The following is a 25,458-nucleotide window of genomic DNA, read 5'->3' as shown; positions in this document are numbered from 1 at the left end:
AATTATGACATTGGTAACAGAGAGTGGTTGGCCGTCAGGCTCGGTGGGCACTTTTTTTCGGACGTTTTGACTTTGTTCTCTCGTACCGCCCCGGGTCTAAAAACATCAAACCCGACTCTTTATCTCGTATTTTTGATGCTTCCGAACGCCCGGTTACTCCCGAGTGTATTTTACCAGAGAAGATAGTTATCTCTACACTCACATGGGAGATCGAATCGAAGGTCAAAGTGGCCTTAGAAGGGGTAACGCCCCCGCCCGGCGGCCCACCGAGTCGTTTGTTCGTTCCGGAGGGGTTAAGATCCGAGGTCCTCAAATGGGGTCACTGCTCCAACATTGCTTGTCATCCAGGGGTAAACCGCACTAGCAGTTTAATAAAGCAACGATTTTGGTGGCCACTGATGGCTCGCGACATTCGCAGTTTTGATTTGGCTTGCTCGGTCTGTGCAGTTGGTAAGACATCTAACCAACCTCCTCATGGGTTACTTCAGCCGTTGTCTGTTCCTTCGAGACCCTGGTCCCACATCGCTCTAGATTTTGTTACCGCCCTCCCGCCCTCCCAGGGCAAGACGGTCGTTTTGACCGTCGTGGACCGATTCTCGAAGGCAGCACATTTCATTCCCTTGCCCAAATTACCCTCAGCCAAGGAGACAGCGGTATCTGTAGTAGACCACGTCTTTCGGTTACATGGCCTCCCGATGGACGTGGTCTCCGACAGAGGTTCCCAATTCGTGTCCAAATTTTGGCAGGAGTTTTGTAAATTACTAGGAGCCACGGTTAGTCTGTCTTCGGGTTATCACCCCCAAAGCAACGGTCAGACCGAGAGAGCCAATCAGGATCTGGAAAGAGTTTTGCGATGTTTGGTATCCAAGAATCCTTCATCCTGGAGCCAACAACTCTCTATGGTTGAGTACGCTCATAACTCGTTACCAGTGTCATCTACGGGCCTTTCGCCATTTGAGTGTAGTGTAGGTTACCAGCCACCTATTTTTCCTAGTCTGGATTCCGAGGTCGCGGTCCCCTCTGTTCACGCCTTTATCCAGAGGTGTCATCGCACATGGACCAGAGCCCGTAAGACTCTGCTCCAGGTGGGAGCGCGCACCAAGGCTAAAGCCGATCGCCACCGGTCTAAGCCTCCCGTTTACGTCGTGGGTCAAAAAGTGTGGCTTTCTACCAAAAATATTCCTCTCCGCTCTGTATCTAATAAACTTGCTCCCAAATTTATCGGCCCGTTCACTGTCACCAAGATCATTAGTCCGGTGACAGTCCGCCTCAAACTCCCTCCGGCGTACAGGAGGATTCATCCCGCCTTCCATGTATCCAAAATCAAGCCTGTTTTTCACTCCCACCTTAATCCGCCAGTCCCGGTTCCCCCACCGCCGCGACTCGTAGATGGGGAACCAACATATTCGGTTAATCGCATTCTGGATTCTAGACGGAGGGGACGCGGTTTCCAGTACTTGGTGGACTGGGAAGGTTACGGTCCGGAGGAGAGAAGTTGGGTTCCTGCTAGGGACATTCTGGATCACTCCCTTATTGATGATTACAATCAACAGGTAAGGTCGGCTGGGAGCGTCAGGGGACGCTCCTAGGGGGAGGGGTACTGTCACGGTTCATGGATTCCCTGTCTCACTCTTGGGTGCGTGTTGAATGTAGGTGAGGGCGGAGCCTGGGATTGGCTCATCACGCACCTGTGGCTGATCACCTGCACCAGCTGCAACTCATCACCTTCACCCTATTTAGTCTCTCTGTTTCTCTCTTGTCTTTGTCAGAGCGTTGTTGGATGTTTCCCCTTGTGTCTCCGTGTTGGTTGTCGTTTCCCCCTTCCGTGAAACGCTGGATCCCTTCCCGGATTACCTGTACCGACCTCCCGAGTCACAGCTGCTCACAGCCTGCCCGTGTCGCCAACAGAGCCTCTCTCACTGCTCCGTCTTATCCGGACTTCATCAGTGTTCTGAGTTTTGACTTCTGTGACACATTCTGTCAAATAAACTGAATTACTTGCAATTGAATCCTGCCTCTGTGAATCCGTTACATGTAGGCAGTAATCTTTAAAGTGAAATCACCTAATATAGACTAATCCTATAGTCCTACACCCATCAAACAACAACACCTGGAAAAACACACAGTAGCCGATACTTAAACCTAAAGAATGGTTTGTATCTGTATCTATGTTGTATTTATTTATCCTCCTATCATTTGTTTATTAGTTCTTATTTTATGACTAATTATTTACTTGCTTAATTAATTATTTGAGAACTTTTTACTTAAATTAGGCAATTGCTTATTGCTGTGATTTACTTTTCCAGATATTTCCCACCCTAAGAGATCATGTAAAGCTGAACCACTGGACTAGCCTTTTTTAGTAAGATACCAAAATAAACTAGATTTGTGCATTTTGTTTGTTCTGTTGTTGGGTGTGACTATTGTGCATCGAACATAATGCATAATATGGTAAATGTGGTATCCTAATTATTAAAAAACAATGCAAAATCTTTCGCAAATTTCTGAAAATTACCACAAAATCAGTCATTTTGATCGCAAAAATCCCCCCCAAAAATCATGAAAACCTGGAGGGACTGCTCAATACATCAATATAAATGTCACATCTGAAATCCTAAGTCTTACTTTAGCACTGTCGATGCGCATCTTCGCGTCTTTCCCATTGTGCATCATGCAGTCCATACTGCCGGATCTGTCAATCACAAAGACAAACTCGCCTTGAGACGCCAATGATGACATCACATCCGCAGGGAACTCTGGGTACAAACTGATCATGAGCACGGGGTCGCCCATCAGAGTCCCTGAAACAGAGATGTGTAACCAGGGTAAGAGGCTGCAAATGGCCTGAATCCTGTATAAAAGTATATTTATTCATGTACAAACAGAAAGCTGCACCTGTGTGAGCCGCGGCCGCTCCGGCCTCCACCACAGCACTGGGCTGATGGCTGTTCTCATAGTACAGAAGCAGCTCCACATCCTTATCAAAGCGGTGACCCGCGCTCAGACTCGCCTGCACACACACTACAGGCTTCAGGACACTGCGACGGTAATGCATAAGAACTGTACACACTCTCTCTCACATACACTCTCACACACTCACTCACTCACTCACACTCACTCTCACACTCACACTCACACATTCACACTCTCACTCACTCTCACTCACTCTCTCTCTCACTCACTCACTCACTCACTCTCACTCACTCACTCTCACTCTCACTCTCACTCTCACTCACTCCCTCACTCTCTCTCTCACTCTCACTCTCACTCTCACTCACTCACACTCTCACTCTCACTCACTCACACACTCACTCACACACTCACACTCTCTCTCACACACTCACATTCACTCGCTCACACTCCCACTCACACACTCACTCATACTCAATCTCACTCACTCTCACTCACTCACACACTCTCACACTCACACTCACTCATACACTTACATTCACACTCATACACTCACTTACTCACACACACTCTCACATTCACTCACACACACTCAGACTCACACTCACTCTCACACTCACTCATACACTCACACTCACTCTCACTCACTCACAGACACACACACAGACTCACACTCACTCTCACACACACTTACTCACACACACTCTCACACTCACTCAAACTCACACTCACTCTCACACTCACACACACTCAGACTCACAATCACTCACTTACACACTCACTCTCACTCACTCTCTCACTCTCTCACTCTCTCACTCACACTCAAACACACTCAGACTCACGCTCACTCTCACTCACTCACTCACTCACTCAATCACTCACTCTCACACACTCTTATACTCACTCTCACTCTCACTCTCACACACACTTACTCACACACACTCTCACACTCACTCAAACTCACACTCACTCTCACACTCACACACACTCAGACTCACAATCACTCACTTACACACTCACTCTCTCTCACTCTCTCACTCTCTCACTCACACTCAAACACACTCAGACTCACGCTCACTCTCACTCACTCACTCACTCACTCACTCAATAACTCAATCACTCACTCTCAAACACTCTCATACTCACTCTCACTCTCACTCTCACACACTCACTCACTTTCACACTCACTCAAACCCACTCTCACACATACTCACTCTCACACTCACTCACTCTCACACTCACTCTCACTCACTCTCACACATACTCACACACTCTCATACTCTCTCACACACACTCCCTCTCACACACACTCACTCACACACTCTCTCACTCTCACTCAAACCCACTCTCACACATACTCACACTCACTCACTCTCACACTCACTCTCACACTCACTTACACTAACACTCACTCTCACACTCACATACACTAATACTCACACTCACACTCACATTCACACTCACTCACTCACTCACTCACTCTCACACTCACTCTCACACTCACTCTCACACTCACTCTCACACACTCAAGCTCACTCACACTCACTCTCACACTCACTCAATCTCACTCACATTCACTCACACTAACTCTCACACTCACTCTCACACTCACTCTCACACTCACTCACTCTCACTCTCACTCACTCACACACTCTCACACTCACACTCACTCATACACTTACATTCACACTCATACACTCACACTCACTCTCACACACACTTACTCACACACACTCTCACACTCACTCACACACTCAAGCTCACTCACACTCACTCTCACACTCATTCACACTCACTCAATCTCACTCACATTCACTCACACTCACTCTCACTCACTCACTAACTCTCAGCCTCAATCACACTCACTCTCACACTCACACACACTCAGACTCACTCACTTTCACACTCACTCACAAACTCACACTCACACTCACTCACTCTCAAACTCACTAACTCTCTCACACAAACACACTCAGACTCACACTCACACTCACTCTAACACTCACTCACTGTCACACTCACTCACACTCATTCACACTCTCTGTCACACTCACTCACACTCACTCACTCACACTCACTCACTCACACTCACTCACATTCACACACACTCAGACTCACAGTCACTCACTTACACACTCACTCCCTCACTCTCACATTCACTCTCAAACTCACACACACACACACACTCACTCTCACACTCACTCACTCTCACACTCACTCACACTCAGACTCACAATCACTTATTCACACACACACACAAACTCACCCACTCTAACACTCACTCACTCACACTCACTCTCACACACTCTCACTCAATCTCACTCACATTCACTCACATTAACTCTCACACTCACACTCACGCACAATCACACTCACTCACTCACCCACACTCACTCATACACTCACTCTCACTCACACACACTCACACTCAATCTCACTCAATCACTCACTCACTCACTCCCTCACTCACTCACTCACACACTCTCACACACACTCACTTTCACACTCACACTCACTCACACACTCACACTCACACACTCTCACACTCACTCTTACACTCACTCTCACACTCACTCTCACACTCAATTACACTAATACTCACACTCAATCTCACACACACTCACTCTCACACACTCTCACACTAACACTCACTCTCACGCTCACGCTCACGCTCACATACACTAATACTCACACTCTCACTCACACTCACTCACAATCTCACTCACTCTCACACTCACTTACACTAACACTCACACTCACTCAAGCTCACTCACACTCACACTCACAGTCACTCACTCTCACACTCACTTACACTAACACTCACTCTCACACTCACATACACTAATACTAACACTCACACTCACTAACACTCACTAACACTCACTAACACTCACTCACTCACTCACTCACTCTCACACTCACTCTGACACTCACACTCACTTACACTAACACTCATACAAACTCTCACACACTCAAGCTCACTCACACTCACTCAATCTCTCTGACATTCACTCACACTAACTCTCACACTCACTCTCACACTCACTCTCACACTCACACTCACTAACTCTCTCTCACACACACACACACACACTCTAACACTCACTCACTGTCACACTCACACACACTCACTCTCACACTCATTTACACTCTCACTCACTGTCACACTCACTCACACTCACTCTCACACACTCACTCTCACACACACTAACTCACTCACACACTCAGACTCACACTCACTCACTCACTCACTCACTCACTCACTCACTCACTCACTCACACTCACTCAGACTCAGACTCATACTCACTCAATCTCACACTCACTCACTCACTCTCACTCACACTCACACTCACTCTCACATTCAGACTCACACACTCACACTCAGACTCACTCACTCACTCACTCACTCACTCTCACTCACTCACTCACTCTCACACATACTCACACACTCTCACACTCACACACACTCTTACACACACTCACTCACACACTCACTCTCACACTCACTCAAACCCACTCTCACACATACACATACTCACACTCACACTCACACTCACACTCACTCACTCTTTTACACACACTCACTCTGACAAACACACTCACACACTCAATCTCACACTCACTTACACTAACACTAACACTCACACTCACACTCACTCACACACTCACTTACACTAACACTAACACTCTCACACACTCAGACTCACTAACTCTCACACTCACTCACAAACTCACACTCACACTCACTCACTCTCAAACTCACTAACTCTCTCACACAAACACACTCAGACTCACACTCACTCTAACACTCACTCACTGTCACACTCTCACACTCACTGTCACACTCACTCACACACACTCAGAGTCACACTCACACACACTTACTCACACACACTCTCACACTCACTCACACACACTTAGACTCACACTCACACTCACAATCACTCACTTACACACTCACTCCCTCACTCTCACATTCACTCTCAAACTCACACACACACACACACTCACACTCACTCACTCTCACTCACTCTCACACTCAGACTCACTCAGACTCACAATCACTTATTCACACACACACTCACTCACTCTAACACTCACTCACTCACACTCACACACACTCACTCACAATTACTCACACTCACTCACATCACTCTCACTCGCACTCACTCGCACACACTCACACACACTCAAACTCACTCACTCTCACTCTCACTCACACTCACTCGCACTCACTCTCACACTCAGACTCACTTACACACTCACTCTCTCACTCTCACATTCACTCTCAAACTCACACACACACACACACACTCACTCTCACACTCACTCACTCACACTCACTCACACTCAGACTCACAATCACTTATTCACACACACACTCACTCACTCTAACAGTCACTCACTCACACTCACACTCACTCGCATACACTCAAGCTCACTCACACTCACTCTCACACTAATTCACACTCACTTAATCTCACTCATATTCACTCACACTAACTCTCACACTCACTCTCACATTCACACTCACTCACTCTCACACTCACTAACTCTCACACACACTCTCACACTCACTCAATCTCACACTCACACACACTCTTACACTTACACTCACTCTCACACTCACTCACTCACTCACTCACACTAACACTAACACTCACACTCACTCTCAATCTCAATCTCACTCACACTCACTTAAACTAACACTCACACTCACTCTCACACACTCAGGCTCACTCACACACTCATTCACACTCATTCAATCTCACTCACATTCACTCACACTAACTCTCACACTCACTCTCACACTCACACTCACTCACTCTCACTAACTCTCACACACACTCTCACACTCACTCTCACACTCACACACACTCAGACTCACTCACTCTCACACTCACTCACAAACTCACACCCACACTCACACTCACTCTCAAACTCACTAACTCTCTCACACAAACACACTCAGACTCAGACTCACACTCACTCTAACACTCACTCACTGTCACACTCACACACACACTCACTCTCACACTCACTCACACTCATTCACACTCTCACACTCACTGTCACACTCACTCACACACACTCAGACTCACTCACTCTCACACTCACTCACAAACTCACACTCACACTCACTCACTCTCACACTCACTAACTCTCTCACACAAACACACTCAGACTCACACTCACTCTAACACTCACTCACTGTCACACTCACGCACACTCACTCTCACACTCACTGTCACACTCACTCACACTCACTCTCACACACACTCACTCTCACACACACTCTCACACTCACTCACACACACTCAGACTCACACTCACTCTCACACTCACACACACTCAGACTCACAATCACTCACTTACACACTCACTCTCACACTCACACTCACACTCAGACTCACAATCACTTATTCAAACACACACTCACTCACTCACTCACTCACTCTAACACTCACTCACACTCACTCACACACACTCACACTCACTCACACTCACTCTCACACACACTCACACTCAGACACAGACTCACTCACACTCACACACACTCACATTCTCACTCACTCACTCACTCAGTCACACTCACTCACACTCACACACACTCACATTCTCACACACACTCACTCACTCACACTCACTCACTCACACTCACTCACACTCACTCACACACACTCACACACTCACTCACTCACTCACGCTCACTCACTCACTCACACTCACACTCACACACTCACTCAAACACACTCACACTCACCCACTCACTCACACTCTCACACACACACACACACTCACTCACTCACTCACTCACACTCATACTTACACTCACTCACTCTCACTCACTCACTCACTCACACTCACTTACACACTCACTCACTCACACACTCACTCAAACACACTCACACTCACCCACTCACTCACTCACACACACACACACACACAATCACTCACTCACTCACTCACTCACTCACTCACACTCATACTCAAACACACTCACACACTCACTCACACACTCAGTCACTCACACACTCACTCACTCACTCACTCACTCCCACTCACTCACTCACTCACTCACTCGCAACTAACTCACGCTCACTCACACTCACTCACACTCACTCACACTCACTCACATTCACTCACATTCACTCACACTCACTCACACTCACTCACACTCACTCACACTCACTCACACTCACTCAAACTCACTCACTCACACTCACTCACACTCACTCACACTCACTCACTCGCACTCTCACACTCACACTAACACTCACTCACACTAACACTCACTCAAACACACTCACTCACACTCAAACACACTCACACTCATTCACACACTCACTCAAACACACTCACAATCATAAACACACTCACTCACACTCAAACACACTCACACTCACTCACACTCACTCACTCACACACACACACACTCAGTACCGTGGCGTGAGTGTGCTGGTCATTGAGGAAAACTAGAGGATCCAGAGGGCAGCTGGACTCCAGTCTGGAGATGCGGTTAGAGGATCTCACATCCACACTCAGAGACAGTGTGTAGGGAATAACACTCGCTGAGGAAACTTCTGGAACACCAGCGGCTGAAGCTGAGACAATCACACACACATACGAGTCAGCATTCAATGAACTCAGCTTTGATCACAGGAATAAATCACACTTTACTATATATTCACATAGAGAACAGATGATTTACACTGGAGGAATTTGTGATCTAATAAATGAGCAGAACAGACTCTTTCACAAACATTTGACTGGTAGTGTGACTGCAGAAGTAAGAGGTTTGACTACATCAGTCACTTCTTTCTTGGAAAAATTGTTTCATGAAAAGATTTTATGTCTTTAATGTTTTTTTTGGTTATGTTTTAATAATTTGTACTGCTTTAAATCAAACAAAACAGATTTTTTAAAGTCATGTAGAAATACACAGGAGGAAAAAACATTTGTGAAGATGAGGACAGTTACATTAACCTGTATATGAGTATGGTAGTGGGGTCCTGTGATCTGTGTGTGTGTGGGGGGGCATGTTTTTGTGACATATGAGGACACAAATGTGTATAATGCCATGGGTATGACATAGGTATTACAAGGAGAGGGTCAAATATGAGGACATGGCCATGCCCCCACTTTTCAAAATGCTTATAAATAATACAGGATGATTTTTTTTAGAAAGTAAAAATGCAGAATGTTTGCTGTGATGGGTAGGCTTAGGATAGAAAATACGGTTTGTACTGTATAAAAACCATTACGCCTATGGAATTGCCCCATATGTCACAAAAACAAATGTGTGTGTGTGTGTGTGTGTGTGTGTGTGTGTGTGTGTGTGTGTGTGTGTGTGTGTGTGTGTGTGTGTGTGTGTCTGTGTGTGTGTGTGTGTGTGTGTGTGTGTGTGTGTGTGTGTGTGTGTGTGTGTGTGTGTGGGGGGAGATCACCTGCAGGTGTGTATCTGGGGTTGAGTACGGCCGGCAGACAGAAGCGCAGTGCGTCATCGGCCTGAATGCTGAGCTCTATCACATAGACGATGGTGATGACGGCGTTCTGACCCGGAGCCAAACACCCGACACTCAGTTTGAACACATCCGAACTCTCATCGCTCTCTTCAAGCAGAAACGCCTGCTGACCTGAACTCACAGCATCATCATACTGATCCCGCGCCTGCAGAGACAAACACACCAGAGCCGGCTTATCACCTGACCTCAGACTGACTACAAACACACCAGAGCCAGCTCATCACCTGACCTCAGACTGACCACAAACACACCAGAGCCAGCTCATCACCTGACCTCAGACTGACCACAAACACACCAGAGCCAGCTCATCACCTGACCTCAGACTGACCACAAACACACCAGAGCCAGCTCATCACCTGACCTCAGACTGACCACAAACACATCAGAGCCAGCTCATCACCTGACCTCAGACTGACCACAAACACACCAGAGCCAGCTCATCACCTGACCTCAGACTGACCACAAACACACCAGAGCCAGCTCATCACCTGACCTCAGTCTGACCACAAACACACCAGAGCCAGCTCATCACCTGACCTCAGTCTGACCACAAACACACCAGAGCCAGCTCATCACCTGATCTCAGACTGACAACAAACACACCAGAGCCAGCTCATCACCTGACCTCAGACTGACCACAAACACACCAGAGCCAGCTCAACACCTGACCTCAGACTGACCACAAACACACCAGAACCAGCTCATCACCTGATCTCAGACTGACCACAAACACACCAGAGCCAGCTCATCACCTGATCTCAGACTGACCACAAACACACCAGAGCCAGCTCATCACCTGACCTCAGACTGACCACAAACACACCAGAGCCAGCTCAACACCTGACCTCAGTCTGACCACAAACACACCAGAGCCAGCTCATCACCTGATCTCAGACTGACCACAAACACACCAGAGCCAGCTCATCACCTGACCTCAGACTGACCACAAACACACCAGAGCCAGCTCATCACCTGATCTCAGACTGACCACAAACACACCAGAGCCAGCTCATCACCTGATCTCAGACTGACCACAAACACACCAGAGCCAGCTCATCACCTGACCTCAGACTGACAACAAACACACCAGAGCCAGCTCATCACCTGACCTCAGACTGACCACAAACACACCAGAGCCAGCTCATCACCTGATCTCAGACTGACCACAAACACACCAGAGCCAGCTCATCACCTGATCTCAGACTGACCACAAACACACCAGAGCCAGCTCATCACCTGATCTCAGTCTGTCCACAAACACACCAGAGCCAGCTCATCACCTGACCTCAGACTGACCACAAACACACCAGAGCCAGCTCATCACCTGATCTCAGACTGACCACAAACACACCAGAGCCAGCTCATCACCTGACCTCAGACTGACCACAAACACACCAGAGCCAGCTCATCACCTGACCTCAGACTGACCACAAACACACCAGAGCCAGCTCATCACCTGATCTCAGTCTGACCACAAACACATCAGAGCCAGCTCATCACCTGATCTCAGACTGACCACAAACACACCAGAGCCAGCTCATCACCTGACCTCAGTCTGACCACAAACACACCAGAGCCAGCTCATCACCTGACCTCAGACTGACCACAAACACACCAGAGCCAGCTCATCACCTGACCTCAGACTGACCACAAACACACCAGAGCCAGCTCATCACCTGATCTCAGACTGACCACAAACACACCAGAGCCAGCTCATCACCTGATCTCAGACTGACCACAAACACACCAGAGCCAGCTCATCACCTGATCTCAGACTGACCACAAACACACCAGAGCCAGCTCATCACCTGATCTCAGTTTTAACTTTCATTAAAAATTTAACTTTCATATATTTTAGATTAATTGCAAACCAACTGAAATATTTCAGGTCTTTTATTGTTTTAATACTGATGATTTTGGCATACAGCTCACTCAAAAATCTCAAAAAATTAGCATATTTCTTCCGACCAATAAAAGAAAAGTGTTTTTAGTACAAAAAAGTCAACCTTCAAATAATTATGTTCAGTTATGCACTCTATACTTGTTGGGGAATCCTTTAGCAGAAATGACTGCTTCAGTGCGGCGTGGCATGGAGGCGATCAGCCTGTGGCACTGCTGAGGTGTTCTGGAGGCCCAGGATGCTTCGATAGCGGCCTTAAGCTCATCCAGAGGGTTGGGTCTCACGTCTCTCAACTTTCTCTTCACAATATCCCACAGATTCTCTATGGGGTTCAGCTCAGGAGAGTTGGCAGGCCAATTGAGCACAGTAATACCATGGTCAGTAAACCATTTACCGGTGGTTTTGGCACTGTGAGCAGGTGCCAGGTCATGCTGAAAAACCAAATCTTCATCTCCATAAAGCTTTTCAGCAGATGGAAGCATGAAGTGCTCCAAAATCTCCTGATAGCGAGCTGCATTGACCCTGCCCTTGATAAAACACAGTGGACCAACACCAGCAGCTGACATGGCACCCCAGACCATCACTGACTGTGGGGACTTGACACTGGACTTCAGGCATTTGGGCATTTCCTTCTCCCCAGTCTTCCTCCAGACTCCAGCACCTTGATTTCCCAATGACATGCAAAATTTGCTTTCATCAGAAAAAAGTCCTTTGGACCGCTGAGCAACAGTCCAGTGCGGCACCTGTAGCCCATTTCCTGCACACGCCTGTGCACGGTGGCTCTGGATGTTTCTACTCCAGACTCAGTCCACTGCTTCCGCAGGTCCCCCAAGATCTGGAATTGGTCCTTCTCCACAATCTTCCTCAGGGTCCGCTCACCTCTTCTCATTGTGCAGCGTTTTTTGCCACACTTTTTCCTTCGCACAGACTTCCCACTGAGGTGCCTTGATACAGCACTCTGGGAGCAGCCTATTCGTTCAGAAATGTCTTTCCGTGTCTTCCCCTCTCGCTTGAGGGTGTCAATGATGGCCTTCTGGCCCGCAGTCAGGTCTGCAGTCTTACCCATGATTGCGGTTTTGAGTACTGAACCAGGCTGGGAGTTTTTAAAAGCCTCAGGAATCTTTTGCAGGTGTCTAGGGTTAATTAGTTGATTCAGATGATTAGGTTAATAGCTCGTTTAGAGAACCTTTTCATGATATGCTAATTGTTTGAAATGGGAATTTTGGGTTTTCATGAGCTGTATGCCTTAATCATCAGTATTAAAACAATAAAAGACCTTAAATATGTCAGTTGGCGGCAATGAATCTCAAATGTATGAAAGTAAAAATTTTATCATTACATTATGGAAAATAATTAACTTTTATCACAATATGCTAATGTTTTGAGAAGGACCTGTATGTAGTATGTAGGGCGGCAGTGGCTCAGTGGTTCATGTAGAATGTCTACAAACCGGAAGGTTGGTGGTTCGATCCCCGGTTCCACCTGATCAAGTGTCGAGGTGTCCATGAGCAAGACACCTAACCCCAGCTGCTCCCGACAAGCTGGATGGCGCCTTACATGGCTGACATCGCCGTAGGTGTATGAATGGGTGAATGTGAGGCAAAATGTAAAGCGCTTTGGATGGCCATAGGGTCTGTTAAAAGCGCTATATAAAATGCAATCCATTCCATAGTATTCTGAATAAAATGTTGAATTTGAAATTTCCATTGCATTCTGTCTTTATTCACAATTTGTGCAGTGTCATATTCTTGAAAGGGTGCCGGGAGCACCAGCTGATTTGCATTTAAAGGGATTCACACAAAATGGTGTGCTTTTGCTCACCCCAAGAAGTGGCGATTTCAACAGGCTATAAAACACGATCTGTAGGATATTATGAGCTAAAACTTAACCCACACACACTCTGGGGACATCAGAGACTTATTTTACATCTTGTAAAAAGGGGAATGTCCCCTTTAAAAGGAACATAAATAAGAAAATGCACATTTTATTCAAAGGCTGAGAGACACTATGGAAAGTTTTCAAAACAATGTCATGGCAAAAGCCTGCATTAGTATAATCTCCCCAAAATTACACAGGTTGCTGTAGAAAGTTAACTAAAATGTCTGTTGTATAATGTGTGAACATTTTAACAATGAAACGGACAGACTTGTGGACTCAAAGACCTGTCGCAGATGAAAACAACACTCACGCTCTGTTTGTCCTTCAGCTCCGCCACAATCTCCTGCTCTCCGATCTTGGCACTGAAGTGGCAGACGGCGGCGTCGGAGGGCAGCGGGAACACGAACACGGCCTCCAGCGGACGATCCTCCTCATTCACATACTGCAGACTGGAGCTGACAGAGGTCACATGATCCCGAACCTGCAGCTGCACTGAGATGCTCTTCAGAGGAACTGAGGGAAACACACACACGCACACACACATCAGAAGATCTGCAGAAACACACACCTCAACACACTCTTCAGAGGAACTGAGGGAAACACACACACACACAGAAGATCTGCAGAAACACACACCTCAACACACTCTTCAGAGGAACTGAGGGAAACACACACACACACACATCAGAAGATCTGCAGAAACACACACCTCAACACACTCTTCAGAGGAACTGAGGGAAACACACACACACACACATCAGAAGATCTGCAGAAACACACACCTCAACACGCTCTTCAGAGGAACTGAGGGAAACACACACACACACATCAGAAGATCTGCAGAAACACACACCTCAACACACTCTTCAGAGGAACTGAGGGAAACACACACACACACACACACATCAGAAGATCTGCAGAAACACACACCTCAACACACTCTTCAGAGGAACTGAGGGAAACACACACACACACACATACACACACATATCAGAAGATCTGCATAAACACACACCTCAACACACTCTTCAGAGGAACTGAGGGAAACACACACACACACACACACCAGAAGATCTGCATAAACACACACATCAACACACTCTTCAGAGGAACTGAGGGAAACACACACACACACACACACACACACACACACACACATACACACACATATCAGAAGATCTGCATAAACACACACATCAACACACTCTTCAGAGGAACTGAGGGAAACACACACACACACACCAGAAGATCTGCAGAAACACACACCTTAACACACTTTTCAGTGGAACTGAGAAACACACACACACACTGTTCTGTCACACACGCATTTTTCTTGCACGGTGGTCCCAAAGCTATACAACGAGTCCAAGGCCGATGTTGTACAGATGCTTAAAGAGGCAGAAAGCATCGCTATTACTGCCGACGGTTGGATTCTAGGTGTACGCAGAGCTATATAACAGTTACAGCCCACACAATAAACCAGTGTCACAATGCACCAGTGTGAGTGCCCGTGATTACCACAAGAGGACACTCCACCCCGGGCTGTCACTCTATCACAAACTACATTACCCATAATCCTTTCCACAGACTCATTAGCACGCAATGTTTACACCTGTGTCTCATCACCTCATTACCTCTGCCTATATAAGCCTGGTTATCTCTGTCATTCATTGCGAAGTCTTGTTTAGTGTCAACTGCATTTCTGAGCGTTTCTATGGTTTCATGTTTCTTGGTTCTTTGGATTTCTTGCCTGTCTCGGATTACCCTTTTGCCTCTGTCCCTTGTTTTGTTTGCCTAATTGAACTGCCTACCTGTGTATGACCTTTTGCCTGTTTTATGGACTACGACTTTGAATTACCCTTTAATAAATACTGCGTTTGGATCTTCAACCTTCTGTCTCAGAGCAGTTGGTTACAACCAGACTTGGGCATTGTACGGCCCGCGGGCCACATCCGGCCCTCTGGCTATCCTTGACCGGCCCACGTGAGGAAATTCAGGGTTCGACAATAAGGAGAGTACAGCCCCTGGCCAGCATGAACAAAACTTACAAAAGCCAAACAGAAACACAATTACTGAAAGCATGCATACACTCTGCAATATAACGTTAGGCTTTTCTAGCATGATAACTGCGCGTGCATATTAGTGTGCATGCTTTTACTGCGGGATTTCTATTAAAATGCATTTAGAATACCCCCAAAATTCAAAATAATGGGCAAAATCCCTGTTTGAGTTTTATATTTATAATTTAATAAAGTTAACCAGTATCACACAAATAGTGTCGTTTTCTCCAATTATCAGTATAATTACAAATGATATTCATGTTATACAACAATTCAATAAACAAGAAGATAATATTAAGATACTTACTTTTTAGACACCATATTGCCTGTTTTTGCTCTATTTTGCCAACAAAATTAGTTACAAACAAAGATCACAGCACACGCAATGACTTTGAGCAACACGCAATGGTGAAAGGACCAGATCTCAATGACCCACTTATTAAAGCTACACTGTGTAACTTTTTTTGTTTATTCTTAGTTAAAAAAAAAATGTGCTCATTAATGTATATTTACTTCTTTCAAGTAATAAAGTATTCTCGTAAGTTTATTATTTGCCATTGAAAACACATACGGGTGAGGGGTTCGAATTGCGGTCGCCATGTTGCCACTCCATCTTGAAAGTACAGCAGCCAAAGAGGAACATACCCGTAAATTCAAGCTTTGCCTTTCGTGTTTTAACACTCGAGTGCACTCATGGACGAGGTCGAACTGGAAGCCATGTTAATCTTGGACTAAATCGGCCACCGTAGGAGTTAAAACGAAATCAGAATTGAGAGGAACAGAAACAAATATTCACTGGATGGTCATATTGTCACAGACACGCCAGGCTCCAACGCCACCCACTCACAGCGCAAACCCTCTCCTGAGTTCTGATCACGCACACCTGCTACTCATGATCACCCCAATCACCACCAGCAAAAAAGACACACACACATTATCAGTCACTGTCCGGTCTCGTCTAAGAGAAGGTACTAACGCTCTCTGTTTTACCTCAGGACTCCTGCGAAGATATCTATTGATCTCCAACGTCAAGTCTCCCTGTGTTTCTAGTCCAGTGTGTGTGTGTCTAGCGAACTCTCCAGCGAACTCTCCAGCGAACTCTCCAGCGAACTCTCCAGCGAAGTCTCCAGCGAACTCTCAAGCGAACTCTCCAACGAACTCTCCAACGAACTCTCCAGCGAACTCTCCAGCGAACTCTCCAGCGAACTCTCCGGTGATTCTCTCCAGCGATCTCTCCAGCGAACTCTCCAGCGTTTCCCATTCCTACACAAAGACTTCCCTCTCACCTGCTCCCCTGCACTTTACCCCGTTATACTCTCTAGTGCTCAATAAACTCTGCTAACTAACATCTGTCTCCTGCCGTCTCTGTACCGTGGACAGAAGACCGGACCAACACCGTGAGCACCAGATGAGTTCCCCGGATCCCTTCCAGGAGCTGTTGGATGCCGTGCGCCGCTCGCTACCCACACCTCCACTGGCGCCCACTTCTGCATCCACCAGCACACCTTCCTCAGTACCCCTGATCGCCAGTCCCATGGCCAAACTGGGTGTGTGGGACTGCGTCATCAACCTGCTTCCGGGTGAGCCAGTGCACAGGGGAAAGATTTATCCCCTTTCCCTACCGGAGGAGAAGGCCATGGAGAACTACATCAAGGAAGCAATCAATCAATCAATCAACTTTATTTATATAGCGCTTTTACAATCACGATTGTGTCAAAGCAGCTTCACAGTGTCAAACAGGGTAATATTGCGACAAAATTAGATTTGGCTGTACAGTCGTACTGGAGAAAACAGTGATGTTATCAGCTTATTTTAATTTATCATAGAGAGACAATGTTGGCAGATCAGTATTATAGTTTATAGAATTAAATAAGACCTCATTCATACATTTTAATTTGTATAATAAGTTGAATAACTTTAATCATATTTTTTAGTGTCCCCAACTGAGCAAGCCAAGCCAAAGGCGACAGTGGCAAGGAACCAAAACTCCATCGGGGCGTGATGGAGAAAAATAAACCTTGGGAGAAACCAGACTCAGTCGGGGTGCCAGTTCTCCTCTGGCCTATTAACACACCGTGGAGGATTATTATTCTGGCAACCTTACAGTTCGGAAATCATATTAGATTGGAATATTCAAAATTTTCAGGGTATCACGGAAGAGACAGATTTATTTAGGATGGGGCGTCGATTACACAAGAGTATGAATACATGAAAGATCGAAATTATTGCGCCTTATATGCCAGGCTGCAACGCCACCCACTCACAGCGCACACCCTCTCCTGAGTTCTGATCACACACACCTGCTACTCATGATCACCCCAATGACCACCAGCACAAAAGACACACACACACACTATCAGTCACTGTCCGGTCTCGTCTAAGAGAAGGTACTAACACTCTCTGTTTTACCTCAGGACTCCTGCGAAGATATCTATTGATCTCCAACATCTCTTGTCAAGTCTCCCTGTGTTTCTAGTCCAGTGTGTGTGTGTCCAGCGAACTCTGCAATGAAGTCTCCAACGAACTCTCCAACGAACTCTCCAGCGAACTCTCCAGCGTTTCCCATTCCTACACAAAGACTTCCCTCTCACCTGCTCCCTTGCACTTCACCCTGTTATACTCTCTGGTGCTCAATAAACTCTGCTAACTAACATCTTTGTCTCCTGCAGTCTCTGTACCGTTGACACATATACCTTTTCACCGCTAGATGGGGAAAAATATCACACAGTGTATCTTTAACGCAGTCAAATGCTTCTTTCTTGAATGAATCATTCGTTTAAATGAATCAGTTGAATCTCACTGACTCACTCATTAACAGTGACTTGCTGCCACCTACTGCAGTTTTAATGTCACATTCAAAGTTTCTTTTTGATTTTAAATAACTTATAAAATCTATATTTAACATTTTAAAGGAATATAAAACATCAAAACATCAATGATATAAATATGTTATAAATATATTTTAAACATATTTAAAACATCAAAACACAGAGCCAATAGAAAAAATATTCAGCGTTGAACCCTGTAATTTATAAATTAAAAGTCAAATGCAAATTTGGTAGTAAAGGTGTAATTAGGTGCATGCAATACTGCACTACTTTTATTTATTTTTTACAGAAACCTTTGCACCTTTACTCAAATGGGTTGACAATCAAGACAGCTTTCAAGAAAGCTTTGCCATTAGCCCTTAAATAGGTTAGCTAACATAACTGTTTGGAAGCAGATCTCCTAGAAGTGGTGAACTCCTCACTTCTCTATGGGACTTTTCCAACCGCCCTTAAAACTGCAATAGTTAAGCCTCTTCTGAAAAGGAGAAATCTGGATAACTCCATACTGAGCAACTACAGACCAATCTCAAATCTCCCCTTCATAGGCAAGATCATTGAAAAAGTTGTTTTCAATCAGCTGAACAAATTCTTAAGCTTGAATGGATATTTTGACAATTTTCAATCTGGTTTCCGACCGCATCACAGTACAGAGACAGCGCGCATAAAGATTATAAATGATATTCACTTAAATACTGATACAGGCAAAACATCAATTCTGGTACAACTGGACCTCAGTGCTGCATTTGATACTGTTGACCACAACATACTTCTAGACCGGCTGGAAAACTGGGTTGGGCTTTCTGGGATGGTCCTCAGATGGTTCAGGTCTTAGAAGGGAGAGGTTATAATGTGAGTATAGGAGACCATAAGTCTGAGTGGACGTCCATGACATGCGGAGTCCCACAAGGGTCAATTCTAGCACCACTCCTGTTTAACCTGTATATGCTGCCACTGAGCCAAATAATGAAAAAGAACAATATTGCTTACCACAGCTATGCTGACGACACCCAGCTCTACTTAGCACTGTCACCTAATGACTACAGCCCCATTGACTCCCTGTGCAAATGCATTGATGAAGTTAACAACTGGATGTGCCGAAACTATCTTCAGTTAAACAAAGACAAAACTGAAATCACTACATTTGGAAACAAAGATGAAATTCTCAAGGTGAACGCATATCTTGAGGCTAAAGGCCTGATAACAAAAAATCAAGTCAGGAATCTTGGAGTGATTTTGGAGTCAGACCTGAGTATCAGTAGTCATGTCAAAGCAATAACTAAATCAGCATACTATCATCTGAAAAATATTGCAAGGATTAGATGTTTTGCCTCCAGGCAAGACTTAGAGGAACTCGTTCATGCTTTCATCACCAGTAGGGTGGACTATTGTAATGGCCTTCTCACTGGCCTTCCCAAAAAGACCATTACGGCCGTTTTACACCGCAAACGTGAGCGGCGCGTGAGCAGCGCGTATTTTTTTCGGCGCCCATGTTAATCAATGAGTGCATTCACACCGGGAGCAGGAGCAGCACGTGAGCGTCGAGCAGGAGCGTCGCGTGAGCAGCAGGGAAGCGGGGGTTTCGGCTGCGAGCCTATTTTTGCTGCGCTGCTGACGTTTCTGACGCTCAATTAAAGTGAAAGCACACTTTTAAAGGACAAAATAAATGTGATTTCACACAAAAAGTGCCTAAAATGCACACAGGAAGCACGTGTAGTGTATTTAAACAATAACTGGAGTATGTCAGAGAAGAAAACGAAGAATAAAAAATATCTGTGGAAGATTTTAGCAATTTAAACTTGTTTTGATTATTCAGTTTGGGTGAAAGTATGGCTATGATTATAAAAAATAAAGTAAACTAGCCAGAAAATGTAACAAACTTTCGTTTAGTTTAGTATTTAATACTCAGACAGGTAAAGGCTCTCGGTCTGCAGCTGCAGTCACGGTGTAAAGCGAAAGCACACTTTTGATGGACAAAATAAATATAATACCACAAAAGCGCTCAAAATGCAGAAAAAGAAAACGAAGAATAAAAATCATGTGTAGAAGATTTACCCATTTAAACTTGTTTTAATTATTCAGTTTGGGTGAAAGTATTATAAAAAGTAAAGCAAACTACCCACCAGGTGATTTTTAGATGATAGATGATTTTTCATTTAATGTTATTTATTTAACTTAAAATGTTTATGGTCTTCTTTGTTTTTTTGCTATTTGTGTGTGTGTTTTCAGTGATCAGATGGGCATTATAATTTAGTTGCATTGCAATGACAATAAAGCTTCTAATCTAATCTAATCTAATGTCTGACATTACATCTGCAGCCCGACAGGAGCGTAGCTGCCATATGGGTACCTGTGATACACTCACATAAATGAATATTAATATTGTGTCATTTAATGCTCGGGGATTGCGTGTTGGGCATACTACTGCAGATAAATCATGTCGCTTTGTGGTGGATAAACTGTTGGAGACCTATGATGTACTGTGTGTTCAAGAGACTTTTCTACCTAAGCAAGATTTGGAAAGACTGAACTCTCTTCATAAAGACTTCTATGGGGCAGGTGAATCAACCACTGACTTGAGGACCGAAATAGTTCGTGGCAGAATATCTGGTGGTGTTGCTGTATTATGGCACAAAAAGTTTGATCAGTTAGTGAAAGTGGTCAGATTGGATGTTGACTGGGCTATAGGAATTGAGTTCAGCTGTGGTGGTAAAAAGTTCATCATTTTGAACGTTTATACACCTTACGAGTGTTCTCAAAATGAAGATGAATATCTCGATAGGCTGGCTTGTGTTATGTCCTTTATTCAGGATAATGCTTCCACATGTTTTTTATTGTGGGTGACATGAATGCAGATGTTTCTGATAGTAGCTCTTTATTTAGCAATCATTTATTTCAGTTTTGCTCTGATAATGGTTTGATTCTCTCCAGTAAAGTGCTTTTTCCTGTTAATAGCTTCACTTACATCAGTGAGGCATGGCACACAACTTCATGGTTAGATCACTGCATCTGCACAGCTGAAGCACATGATTCATTGGAGGCAATGAGGATTAACTACGACAGAAGACTGTGTAGACTGACTGACTCAGCAAATAGAATAATCTGAGCATTAACGAACCCAACACATGTTCAGTCAGATTCTTCTCCAGTATGTGGATCCACTGGCGGTTTAGCTTGTATGTAAACGTGTGATATTGTGTTTTTTTTTTTTTGTTTGTGTGTGTGTGTGTGTGTGTGTGTGTGTGTGTGTGTGTGTGTGTGTGTGTGTGTGTGTGCCTGTTTATGTGGTTTATGAGGACACAAATTTGTATAACTACATGGGTATTACACTGGTATTACACTATAAAGGTGGTTTATGAGGACATATCAAATGTCCTCATAACTCAAACGGCCTTAAAAACACTAAATGATGTTTTTTTGAGAAAGTAAAAATGCAGAATGTTTCCTGTGATGGGTAGGTTTAGGGGCAGTGTGTGTGTGTGTGTGTGTGTGTGTGTGTGTGTGTGTGTGTGTGTGTGTGTGTGTGTGTGTGTGTGTGTGTGTGTGTGGTATTATTGGAATAGTTTTACATGTTTTTGGACTGTGCGTGTCCTGAATAAAAGTTTGTTTGATTGATTGATTGATTGATTGATTGATTGATTGATTGATACAGGGGAGAAAACAATTGGTTGAGTTTGTGGCAAAACATTTTGCAGTTTGCATGTTGTTCTTTTACTGCAAATAATTCATTAAAATAGTAGTAAATTACATGCATTACAAGTTGATTTCAAAATGCACCAACAGTTTTGCATTTTGTGAATTTTTTTAGTTGAATAAAATACTTTTTCCCTTCATACATTTAATTATTGAGGACATTTTAAAAATAGTATAAAAATCTCATCTCGTCTCGTTCTCGTGAACCCAATCTCGTGTCTCGTCTCGAGGGATAAGTGTCTCGTCACGCCCCTATCTAATAATGGCACATGGAATAAATGTTGATACCCTTGAAATTCTGCAGCAGAGCGATGACATCTCAGATCATTACCGTGTATCATATAGACTTAATTTAGCTAAGGCTGCAAATTTAGCAAAGCCGTCCCCTCGCTTCAAATATGGCAGGACTATCACCACTGCGACTAAAGATTGATAATCTTCCTCATCAGTTCCATCTCCTCAGCATTTCAGATAGCCAAGAGGAACTCAATGTTGCAAACAGAAACTATTGAGTCTCTCTTTCCCAGGACTTTAGACACTATTGTTGAATAAATCAGCCGTTTGAACGAATCGACTCAACGACTCTCTCATTAAGAGTCACCTGCCGCCTACTGGCAGTTTAGTGTCATGTTTAAACATTCTTTCCAACATTTCTTACTTGTGTATTCAAAGATATTTTAACATTTATCTCATTATTTTTTTTAATTCAGTTGTAATTTTTTAGTATAAATTAGTTAATTTGATTGGTATTATCCCTATAACATCTTATTCTAATTTAATTTATAGATCAAATTTAAGAATATAAGCTGAAAGCTGAAGCATAGCATAGCATATATTTAATAGGATTAGGGGGGAAATGTAGCCTGGATGCCAGCCGAACTCAGCCCCGCCCACAAAATGTTTAGGTCTGGCAGTTCGGTCTGGCCTCGCGCCATAGAGGAGTAATTATCCCCGAACAGAAACTGATCGTACAACAGTAGCGTAATCATCTCGTCATCAAAGGGGCTTGGGTTATATTTGTTCTAATCCTAAACGGATAGCTTGTTTGTATCTGCATCACCTTCACTATTTCTCTCAGTAATGGTGATCATGTTGGGTCAGTGCTCTGTGTATCATTAAATTATTTTATTTTTTTACAACACCGGCAAAGATCGTTTATTTCAGCGCACGTGCAGACAGGGTTGCCAAGTTTTTAAAACAAAACCCACCAACTACTAGCCCTATGTGTAATTTTGGCAAGGTTGCTGCTATAATTCGCACTCATGGGTCTATATATCACATAATAGTCGCTTCAACCCGCGGACATAGAAAACAACCCGCGGGGGAAAAACGCGGACGTGGCAACACAGTGCAGTTGAGATCTGTTGACGTCGCTTCGCTGCTCTGATTGGTAGTTGGTCTGTCCAATTGAGGTATTTCCTGGTTGGGTTGAGACACGCCCCATAATCACAGCCCAATGAGCATCAGACTCATATTCTGACTAGAGCTGAGGAGGACCACGGCAGGCTAGATTAAGAAGAATTATACACAAACAGTTAAAGCTGTATGAGAGAGAGTTTATACCTGGCTTATTATTCTCCGACACGAGCCCACAGCAGTTCACCATCCTGACTCTGTGAGAACACAAGAGCTTAATGTAAATTTACTGTACATTATATCTCATCACAAGAGCTTAATGTAAATTTACTGTACATCATATCTCATCACAAGAGTTTCATATTTACTTCATAACCTCGATCACATTACACATTATCTGCTGTCAGATACAGAGTCGCTGTGTTGTGTCAGTAAAGCACAATCGTAAACACACACGCTTACAACAATAACAGTAGGTCATTTACACATTTAAAGGTGCTAACTGGAAATTAAAAGATAGTTTATATGAAACCGAAAGGGTTTAAATCATTTCGACGATCCCCTTTGCTTTTCTCACAAAGTGAAAGTACACAGGAAGTAAGTCTTACAGCTTGTTTAAGTGCTGAGATGTCCGTCAGTGAGTGCGATGAGAGTGACTGCGCGTTACTGTTGCAGGAAGACTCGCAGAACATGAAACTCAGTCAGATCGGCAGGTTACAGGCGAGCCAAGGGCGGGGCTCATGAATATTCAGCAGCTACGTCACATGGACGGTGCTACAATAGGCTTGTTCGAGAGCCATTGGCGCTGCGCAGGCTGATCAGCAAATGACATCAGAGCTGGGCGGCGAAAGCGAATGAAAAGTGTGTGGGTCCCAGTACCGGCTGGTGAAAAATATTATAGCTGGGGCAATATTTTTGCGGGAGGTCTGGGGGTTCTCCTCCAGAAAAAAAGTATTTCGTAGATGTGATTTCCTGCATTATGGTGCGTTTGAGGCCATGTCCCTTGCCTATACCAAAAAAAGACCTCAAACCAGTCAATACCAATAGTCTAATAAAGACTATATTAATTTAACTGCCACAGAAATCAACAGTTTCACAGATAATGATAATGAACAGGTTTATTATGCTCCGGGTCCAGTTAAAAAAAGTGCCTTTTACTGAACGATTGACTGGACCAGACAAGATAACAGAAATCTCTGAGTTATTAACCACGGCTCCAGTGTAGAGTTAACACACGGCATCAAGCTTCGAGATCGATCTGAGGTTCGAATCCGCCTTTTGCCACACTCGCTCTACTCTCTTTCCCCAT

The 25,458-nt window shown here is 44.6% G+C and overlaps 1 protein-coding gene across 3 annotated transcripts in view; it reads right to left on the bottom strand.

The window, feature by feature from the left end:
* The window catches only part of LOC137044646 (von Willebrand factor A domain-containing protein 5A-like), a 49,653-nt gene extending 24,762 nt beyond the window's left edge, over positions 1–24,891 (bottom strand). For all 3 annotated transcript variants that reach the window (XM_067420841.1, XM_067420843.1, XM_067420842.1), the window contains exons 1-7: positions 24,758–24,891; positions 24,357–24,406; positions 14,526–14,728; positions 10,360–10,582; positions 9,356–9,516; positions 2,896–3,010; positions 2,626–2,801 (exon numbers count right to left, since the gene is read on the bottom strand). In XM_067420841.1, coding sequence (XP_067276942.1) covers positions 2,626–2,801; positions 2,896–3,010; positions 9,356–9,516; positions 10,360–10,582; positions 14,526–14,728; positions 24,357–24,399 — 921 coding nt within the window. In that variant the 5' untranslated portion in view covers positions 24,400–24,406; positions 24,758–24,891. The remainder of the gene's footprint in view (positions 1–2,625; positions 2,802–2,895; positions 3,011–9,355; positions 9,517–10,359; positions 10,583–14,525; positions 14,729–24,356; positions 24,407–24,757) is intronic.
* Between the last annotated feature and the right edge of the window lie 567 nt (positions 24,892–25,458).

Source organism: Pseudorasbora parva, chromosome 17 (assembly GCF_024679245.1).
Source record: "Pseudorasbora parva isolate DD20220531a chromosome 17, ASM2467924v1, whole genome shotgun sequence".
Classification (NCBI taxonomy): domain Eukaryota; kingdom Metazoa; phylum Chordata; class Actinopteri; order Cypriniformes; family Gobionidae; genus Pseudorasbora; species Pseudorasbora parva.
Note: the sequence above shows the minus strand (reverse complement) of the source record. Positions and strands in the feature narration are given on the sequence as shown.